This window comes from Parus major, chromosome 5 (genome assembly GCF_001522545.3).
Source record: "Parus major isolate Abel chromosome 5, Parus_major1.1, whole genome shotgun sequence".
NCBI classification, from domain to species: Eukaryota; Metazoa; Chordata; class Aves; order Passeriformes; family Paridae; genus Parus; species Parus major.
In genome coordinates, this window is record NC_031774.1 from 23866476 (window position 1) to 23875180 (window position 8705).

The 8705-nt window shown below is 53.2% G+C and overlaps 2 protein-coding genes across 2 annotated transcripts in view; both read left to right on the plus strand.

Annotated features, from left to right (window-relative positions):
* The window catches only part of PEX16 (peroxisomal biogenesis factor 16), a 21357-nt gene extending 14524 nt beyond the window's left edge, over positions 1 to 6833 (plus strand). The window contains exons 3-13 of the mRNA XM_015629672.1: positions 4 to 144; positions 279 to 314; positions 548 to 624; positions 1889 to 2022; positions 2328 to 2434; positions 2916 to 2996; positions 3958 to 4110; positions 4458 to 4530; positions 4799 to 4918; positions 5132 to 5196; positions 6310 to 6833. Of these exons, the coding sequence (XP_015485158.1) occupies positions 4 to 144; positions 279 to 314; positions 548 to 624; positions 1889 to 2022; positions 2328 to 2434; positions 2916 to 2996; positions 3958 to 4110; positions 4458 to 4530; positions 4799 to 4918; positions 5132 to 5196; positions 6310 to 6368 (1046 nt within the window). The 3' untranslated portion in view covers positions 6369 to 6833. The remainder of the gene's footprint in view (positions 1 to 3; positions 145 to 278; positions 315 to 547; positions 625 to 1888; positions 2023 to 2327; positions 2435 to 2915; positions 2997 to 3957; positions 4111 to 4457; positions 4531 to 4798; positions 4919 to 5131; positions 5197 to 6309) is intronic.
* A 101-nt stretch (positions 6834 to 6934) lies between these two features.
* On the plus strand, positions 6935 to 8704 carry C5H11orf94 (chromosome 5 C11orf94 homolog). Its single transcript, XM_015631785.2, has 3 exons — positions 6935 to 8008; positions 8218 to 8291; positions 8379 to 8704. Exons 1-3 carry the CDS (start codon positions 7941 to 7943, stop codon positions 8513 to 8515), a joined length of 279 nt encoding a protein of 92 aa, XP_015487271.1. The 5' UTR covers positions 6935 to 7940; the 3' UTR covers positions 8516 to 8704.
* The last annotated feature ends 1 nt before the right edge of the window (position 8705 follows it).

Sequence of the window (8705 nt, forward strand, 5' to 3'; positions counted from 1 at the left end):
CAGCCTCGGCCCATGCCCGCGGAGCCGGCCCGGTGTGGCGGCTGCGCCTGCTATGCCAGCGCTACCAGGAGTACGTGAGGCGGCACCCGGCCGCCACGGCCCAGCTGGAGGGCACCGTGCGGGGGCTCTCCTACCTGCTGCCAGGTGCGGGGAGCAGGGCGAGCCTTCGTCCCTCCGGCCGGGCTCTGGGCCGGGGGATGCGGGCACCGGGAGCAGCGGGGAGCGGGCGCTCCCCCCTGCTCCGGGCGCTCGCTGTAGCCGCTCTTTTCCCTTCGCAGGTCGCTTCTCGGACTCGCACGCGCTGTCGGAGCTGGGTAGGTGGGCAGCGGGTCGGGGACGGTGCTGTGCCCTTGCCCGGATGCATGCGGGTCTTGCTCCCCGGGCCCTGCTTTTGTCCGTGACTGGCTGCGTTCTCGGGCAGCTCCCGGGAGGAGTCTGCACATCTTGCTGCCCTCCTAACCTCGTCCCCTTTCGGGAAGGGAGGTAGCTGGGCCGGTTTAGCTTGCTTTCTGCGCATCCATTCTGCGTTGTTCTCTTCCTTTTCCAGTGTACTCTGCCTCCAACCTCCTGGTGCTGTTAAACGACTGGATTCTCCGAAAGGACCTGCAGCAAAGCCTGCCAGTGGTAAGGCTGGAGCGTGTGGGAGGAGGATTTGGGACACATGTTTTCCTCCGTGCAGGAGCTTTCAGGGAGTGTCTGTAGAAACTTAACAGGTCTTTGCTGTGGCCTCTCTTTGCGGTCAGGTATGGAGAAACCAGAGGCAACCTCTGAATGCAAGTAAAACAGCAGCCCTGTCCCGTAGCTCCTGGCTTGGAGGCGTGGCCAGAGCACTCCTTAGACCACAGAAATCAGGCCCTGACTTGCACCAGAAGCTCCACAGGCTTTTTTGAGGAGCTCAGAACTTGAGCTAGGTAGAGGTGTTGATGAATAAACCATTGCTGTTTACACAGCAGTGGCTCTGGAACACTGAAGCTCTGATTTCGTGTGTCAGAGTCTTCCTTTGCATATTGTGTTGAGTAAAACAAATGTAAGTGCCTTGCTACTATGTCTCTCTTGCATGAGCCCCAGGCCTGCTCCCAGCATTGTTAAACCCTTTGGGGAACGGGGAAGAGGCTGTTTTTTTCCAGACAAGGCTTTTCTGTTACAAACCTGCCCAGTGTGTGGGTTGGGTGTAGGCAGCTCCCTGAGTGGAGCATCAGGCGTGTAACAAATAGAAATGCAGAAGACTTGCTTCCCTGGTTAGAGTTGAATAGAATTGCAGCTGTATTGTCTTTATTGATGTTTTTCAGTTGATCAAACCCTTTGGCTGGCAGCAGTAGTAAGTTCTCATGTAGAGGGCAGAGACCTAGACTGGAAGAGCACCCACTGTCTTGGATTTCATGCCTGAATTCTAGATCGATGCTGTGTTCAGCTGGCATTCATTCTGGTGTGGCTGTGGGCTCTAGGTCCCCTTCCCTCTACTCCAAGCACACTCCCTTATTAGCTCTATCCAGAGAGGAGGTTGTCTTGTGTGTCAGCTCTGGGATGATGAGGAGGGGAGAGTTTTGCTGTGGCAAAAGCTCAGGTACAGTGCCACAACCCAGGAGGTTATCCTGCTGTGTCAGTGTTGGGGCAGAGGCAAAATAAACACAGATGTGATGTTCTCCCTGGTTTTGGAGTAGTAACTCCATGTTATGTCTCAGTGACCCTGCTTGGAGGTACAAAAGTGTGCTTGTGTGTAGGCTCCAGCCACAGTGAAAACATTGCTTTTTGTTTCTGGAGCTGTGACTTCCAAGGCTATCTGGTGCTTATTTCTGAGGGTCCCACCAGACTGGGCTGTGTTTCTGCCCTCTTTAACTCCCGAGCAGAACCTGCATCCTGTCCCCCTCCTCCCCTCTGTGTTTTGCAGTCGCTGCCCCAGCAGAAGCTGCTGACCTGGCTGAGTGTGCTAGAATGCGTGGAGGTCTTTGCAGAGATGGGGACAGCCAGGGTGTGGGGGGAGATGGGCCGGTGGACCATCATTGTCCTCATCCAGCTGGCTAAGTAAGTTCTGTGGGCAGAGGGGAAGGGGCAGTGTGCGCTCGGAAAGGGGACCTGGAGGGCACTCCATAGTACCCTGGAAAAAATCCCCCACAGGACTGAGCTGCCAGTCCCTGAGGCTGGGGGATTTTGGAGCCCCACGTTGTACTGGATTCTGTGCCACAGAAGGGAGCACTTACACCTCTCACCTTGCCAGTTGCTCTGAGGAGACCTGTGTGTTTCCATCTTCTGTGGAAGCCATCTCTCCAGTGTAACAGGAACCCAACTCCATAGTCTGCTATTGAAGACTTCCACGTGTCTGTTCACAGAGCCATCCTTCGTCTCCTGCTCCTGCTGTGGTACAAAGCTGGCATCCAGATGTCTCCTCCCATCGTGCCACTGAACAGGGAGAAGCAACAGCCTCTCCACCCTCAAGGTGAGCCCATGGTGTTGTCATCACTGGCTTGGTGCCTGTTTGAGCCACATGTCTTGTCCTGCTAGAATTACTCATCAGAGCAGTGGCTTGTGCAGCACATGGAACCATAAGGTGTCTGTACTCAAGGCTGAGCTGTGTTAAACTTTCCACCCTTTGCAGAGGATGAGTTAACTTAGTGGCAGGGTTGTCCTTCAAGAAGGAGGGAATGGAGAAGACTAAGCTGGGAATTTCTGGCTGAACCATGAATCAGGCTGCATGTGCCCTGGTCTAATGATGAGGAAAGAGGCCCTAGACCTGGAAAATGTCAGGCAGATTTACCTTTTCACCCTCTGCCTACTGTTAGGCCCTGCAGAATGGTCCAGTTTGCACTAAATCAGCTTTTCAGTGTGCTCTTTGTGGCAGCGTAGGCGTGGGTGCTGCCAGCTCAGGTGTGAAGCGTATTGCTTTGAAGGCTGACCCCTGTGGCTGTTTTCTTCTGCAGGCATGGAAGACAACTCCTCAGGGAAGGATCAGACCTATGTTGGCAGGCGTTCCAGCCGTGTTGTGCGCTCTCTACAGAGCAGTAAGTAACTGAGCCTGTTTTTCAGCTTGAGCTGTTCGTGCTCTGTACCTTCATGGATGACATGGGTGTAAGCAGTAAAGGGTAGAACCTTGTATTGCGACATATCTTGCCGCTCACTGGGCCCACTGTGGTTGGGTAGGGTATCAAAGCAACCAGAGCTAGCACAACCAATAACTCTGTAAGGCTAGCGCTTAAATTGTGTTTTCCCTAGTGGGCCATGCAACAGAGACAGCTCTTCATCGTGGTTATGCTTTGAGGAGCACAGATCTTACAAGTACCTCTTCAAGCTTTCCTGCTTCACACCTTCACAGTGCAGAAAGCAGGGAAACATGATAGGAAGGTGTCCTGGTTTGGGTGGGGATAGAGTTAGTTTTCTTCCTGGTGACCGGTACGGTGCTGAGTTTTAGGTTTAGTATGAGAATAATGTTGATAACATTATTATAACTAATATTATAGGTTGTTGAGAAGTAGCAGTTACTCTAAGTCAAAGACTTCACTTTCCTGGGTTCTGCTAGTGAGGGGATGCACAAGAAGCTGGGAGGGAACATAGTCAGGATGGGTTACCTGAGCTGACCAAAGGGATCTTCCATACCATAGAACATCATACCCACTGTATAAATGGGGAGAGTTGGCTGGATTGCTGATTGGGAATGGGATGGCCATCAGTCTGGGCATGGTGAGCAGTTGCACATTGCTTGTGTTTCTTGGGTTTCCTTATCTTCCTCTTCATTACTGTTATTATTGTTATTATTTTTGTTACTTTATTTTATTTCAGTTGTTAAACTGTTCTATGCCAATGCAGGAGTTTACCTTTTTCTGATCCTTCTCCCCATCCAACCGGCCAGGGAGGGGGGTGGAGGGCTCCAGGGCCAGGTGGAGTGAACTAGCAGTCGTGTGATGTGTAGGTCCCAGCTGGGACAAAGCTTTTATTTGTGGTAGTAACCAGATTTGCTTCTTTCAGCCCCATCCCTGCAGTCTCGGCACTGGGGGTCCCCCCAGCAGAGGGAGGAGTCGCAGAGCCGAAGAGCGGAGGAGATGAACCAGCCTCCCACTCCTCTGGGTCTCCAGGAAACCATCGCGGAATCCATCTACATTACCCGCCCGCTGCTCCACCGTATCCTGCCCTTCTGGGTGCGGGCTCCCACGGCTCGCGGGTGCCAGCAGAGGGTGCTGCGGGCTCGGCCCGGCTGCAGGGCAGTGCCTGCCCAACTCTGCTCCCTGCGCTGCTCTGCTTGGCCACGGGGCTCCGGACTCTTCCCTTTCTTACACTCTGGGGGCTGGCCTCAGCCACTGGAGCTGTGGGTGTACGTCCCCCAGCCCTTTTCCCCGGGGCTCCCAGCCCTGCCTTAGAGTGTGTTCACCTGCTCTTGCAGAACTTTGTGGGTACACAGGGGATCACTTCTCTGCGTGCCTCTTGTTAGGAATCTCTCATCTTTTCATTCCTTGACTGTGTGTTCCTAGTATTGAGTTTAGGAGTATGGGGCCAGAGATCATGGAAGCCCTGGCTCCTCTCAGCAGTCCTGGACATCTCAAGGTCAGTCTGAGGGGTCTTTCTTGATGCTTGGTTTGGCTGGGCATCACACTTTCCCCAAGTCCTGGGCAGGTCCTACTGAGAGAAAAGGGTATGGGGGCTGGTCTTTAGCTTGGAGATTGACGCATCTACAGCACTTACAGTGCTCTCTGTTCTGAGCTGGTGCAGGCTGCTCTGCATGGAGCTGAGAGTGGAGGGCTTTAGAAACCTGCTTTCTTTTCCCTGCTGGCTGCTTTTTCTCTGACTTAGCTCTCTGCCCTTCTCCTTCCAGTCTGAGTTTGCTGAGTGATCTGAAAGACCTGAACAGGCGAGAGCGGGCAGAGCTGAGGCGACGAACCATCCTACTGCTGTACTACCTGCTGAGATCTCCTTTCTATGACCGATACTCAGAGTAAGGGGCCCTTGCTGGGCTTTTGCTGAATATTTCCCTTTTCACTGAAATAGCATCAGGGCACTGGGTGAATAGATGTGAAGATGCGTGGGTGCCTCTGACCAGGGTAATCTGAGCCCTTGTGTAACAGCTGCCATTGCTGTTTGTTTGTGTGTTCAACAGCTGGGGCAGGAGAAGTCCAGCTGGACTTGTTCATACTCTCTCCTTTTCTAGGGGCAGGATCCTCCTCCTTCTGCGCTTGTTGGCTGATTATGTGCCTGGAGTTGGCTTCATCACACGTAAGTGGGTCCCACTGTTATATCCCCATTTCTGTCTGGTGAAGAAAAATTAGGGCTGTTGGGAACATTTGTCAGTTGGTTTCCAATCCAGGGAAGGAATTGGGAAGTCCCTAGAGCAGTTAGCACTAGAGCACCCTGTGTTGATGCTTGAGTAATTTTTAAATGCTGAAGGAAAACATTAATTGATTCCTGGCTTGATGACAGTAGTAAACCTCTGTGTGCCCTGAGGCTGCAGAGCTCAGCATCTGCCACCTAGGTCTGTTCTCCTGGGTTTCCTTTCTGCACCTCAGCTGGTGCACGTGGGCCTAGATTTGCAGCCCTGTTCTGAAGTCTTTTCCTTGATCCCTAGTCTGCAGTGTGGACACGAGGGGTAAATGGGTGCCTGGAAGTATTGAACCAGGCAGAAACTGTAAATCAAAGAGCCAAACCAGGTCTGTGTTCTAGTTCTTCACCAGAGGATCCCTTTATGATAGGCCAGCATTTCATTTCCCCCAACTCTTCCCCTGATGATGTTAATCCTTTTGTGGAGTGATCATGGCAGTGATGTGACATTACATCAGCCTGGCATCATGGGATTGCCCTTTCTTTGGGGAGGTCACAAAGCCGGCTAGTTCAGGAGCCACTTCCTCCAGTTAGTGATTTCAGAGAGGCTTTGGAGCCTGCATTTAAGCCCTGTGCAGTGTAAGCATTTTTGCTCTACAGCAGATGCTTCTATGTTTGCACCTGCTCACTCTTGCTGAGTTACCTTCCCTGTCACAGCAGTGTTCTCCTGACTCTCTGCATGTGGGTTTTTGCCTTGCTCATTGTAGACTCCCTTTCCCACTGCAGTTTGAGCATGTCAGCTCTGAGGGAGTGGTTGGTGTCCCACGCCGTGGCTGTGCTGACCATGTTTCACGCCCCTCTTGGTCCTGCTCTGATCTCTGGCACCACATTGCAGTGTTGCCTTACATGTTGGCAAAAGTAACTGTTCTAATCTTGGGTTCATCTGAGTGGTGTAAATGGAGATTTGGGGTTGTTTGGATCATAATGAGGAGTGGGGGATATACCCCACAAACACACAGCTTTAAATTGTTGCCTTTCTACATGTGTGATCCCTCTGTTCTCTTGTTTCAGGGCCACTGATGGATTACTTGCCTGCTTGGCAGAAAATCTATTTCTATAACTGGGGCTGATAAGAAGATAATTACTCTCTACTAAAATCACGGCTGGACGTTCCTAAGGAGGGAAGGCAGACTGGGGGAGGGATGTTGATAACGTCTAATTTTCAGCTAAATCATAAATGAGAAGCTCCTGTTCTGCAGAGCAGGGAGGGGATTGTATGTGATTTTATTTTTAACAGATCTAGGCGTGAATGATGGACATTAAATGTGGGGAGACCCTGGCCACCTATTTCTCTGGACCATTCTGTGACTACAGTGATGGTGATGGGGCAACCTCTTTTTTGAAGCACTTGATTTTTCTCCTTTTGTACAGGCCTGCTGTAATAAAGCCAGGCAGCACAGTGGTTTTTTGGAGAACACTGTCTCACGTCAAGGCAACTGAGGTTGACCTACAACCTGCTTGTGTTGGCCATGCCTGGCCCATCTGCTTGGAGCAGATTTGTCTGTCAAATAAACTGACTGAATGGAGAGAACTGAGCTGAAGAGCCTTTGCCTCTTTGCATGGGATCTCTTGTATCTGGTTGCCAGCAGGTCTCTGTCAGAAAGAGCGAGTTTTGCAGTTGTGTACCCTGTGATATTCTGTCCCCTTTGCCCTGTGTCAGTCAGGGCCCCACATGTTGCTCAGCTGCTGACTATAGCCTATGTAATTCCCAGTGCCTGCCTCAGTCCCCAGAGTCCTGGGGTTCCCCTGGGGTACACAGGCTGCTTTCCTAGCACATAATGTGTGTTAAAAGGGTTTGCAGAATGGCTGCTAGCCAGTCCCTGGGGGCTTCGCCAAAGGCAGGGAGAAGCGATTAATGCAGCAAATCTGCTGTACCACGTTTAATAAAGGGCCTAGGAGTGGCTCTTATAACAGGGGGACAGTTGAGGCACCAGTCTGCACAGTGAGCTTCTGTGGAGGCTCCCTTGGCCAGGACAAAGGGTTAGTCACCTGGTAGCACTGGACTGCCCCACAGGCAGCTGTCTGGGAAGTGTGCCCCAAACAGGTGTCAGGAACATTCCTACCTGAACCATCCCTGAAGGATTCTCAGGCTACAGGGATCACAGCCTTCTTGCCTCAGCACCCAGCACTGGATGTGTAGTCCCACACACCTATCCCCCATTGGCCACAACAGTTGGGGACCACAGGACTTTGCCAAGATGAGGGGTCTGTGTTGCCAACTCAGCTGTCAAGGCCCTGCGACATGGTCACAGCACCGCAGAAAAGCCATGACCAACAAGCTATCTCCCTTTGCTAAGTCTTTTAGCAGAGGAAGATGCTGAAGTGTGGGCTCCTGGGCCAGGGTGGTACTGAGATGAGATGCAAGGGTCTGCTTTTGGAGGGTTTGAGAGGAAGGCAGAAGCTGGGGGACAGGGGCAGCCCTGGAGCTATGTATAGAGGGACATGTGCCAGCACAATGAAGGCTCAGCAGCTGGCAGGGCCCAGGCAGAGGCAGCCCAGGACCTGAAGGGGACAAGGTATGAAGGGACAGCAGCAGCACTGGGGAGGGGCCATGTCCCTGCCCCAACCAGCAGGTGTCCTGGGCAACCAGGGTGGTTCCTCTGTGACTGCTGTGGAACCAGTGGAACCCGTCAGTGTGCACCATGCTGTGCTGCCTGCTGTTCCTCGCCCTGCTGCTGCGGGCTGCCCTCCCACAGCCTGTGCCCCAGAGGTGATGGCACTTCCCTCCTTCTCCTCCTGCCTGCCCCGGTACCTGCAGGTGCCCCAGGGCCCCTGATGTGGGCCAGGGCTTGCGGCAACAGGCCTCAAGAGCTGGCCAGACTGGGTGGAAGATGCAGCACATGGGAGCTCTTGTGCCAGCTTGGATCAGTGTTGTAGGACCTTGTCTCACTCCTTCCTGGCTCTTATTTTCCTCTGTAGGGACAGCTACTCAGTTCCTGAGGATTTCTCTGCTCCCCTGGAGCTTCCGCAGAAGCACTTTGGCCTGGTGGATGGTACAGTACTCTCCTTGCCCCTCTGAACTCCCTTTCCACGCATTCACCCCTCCAGGTGGCTGATCCCAGCCTCTGCTGCACCCACAGATTACGGCATCAAACCCAAGCAGCCTAGCTTCAGAACCCAGGTGGCCCCGGAGCGGCCGGTGGAGCTGCGCAGGGCTGGCAAAAGCAAGCGCGACGGGCTGGACTTGCTGGAGTACTACGAGGATGGGCGCCTGTGAGGCAGCGTGCCCCTGTGCCTGCCACAGCCCAGCAGGTGAGGGCCGGAGCAACAGCTGCCAGAAGTCCCTTCAGATCATCATATGATCTCTGACCTCCCAAGACCCTTGGACCAATAGTGAGAAACTCCAGCTCCTCTTGGGGTCCCAAAGGAAAGAGAGAGCCAGGGCCCAAACCCCTTGTAGTGGGAAA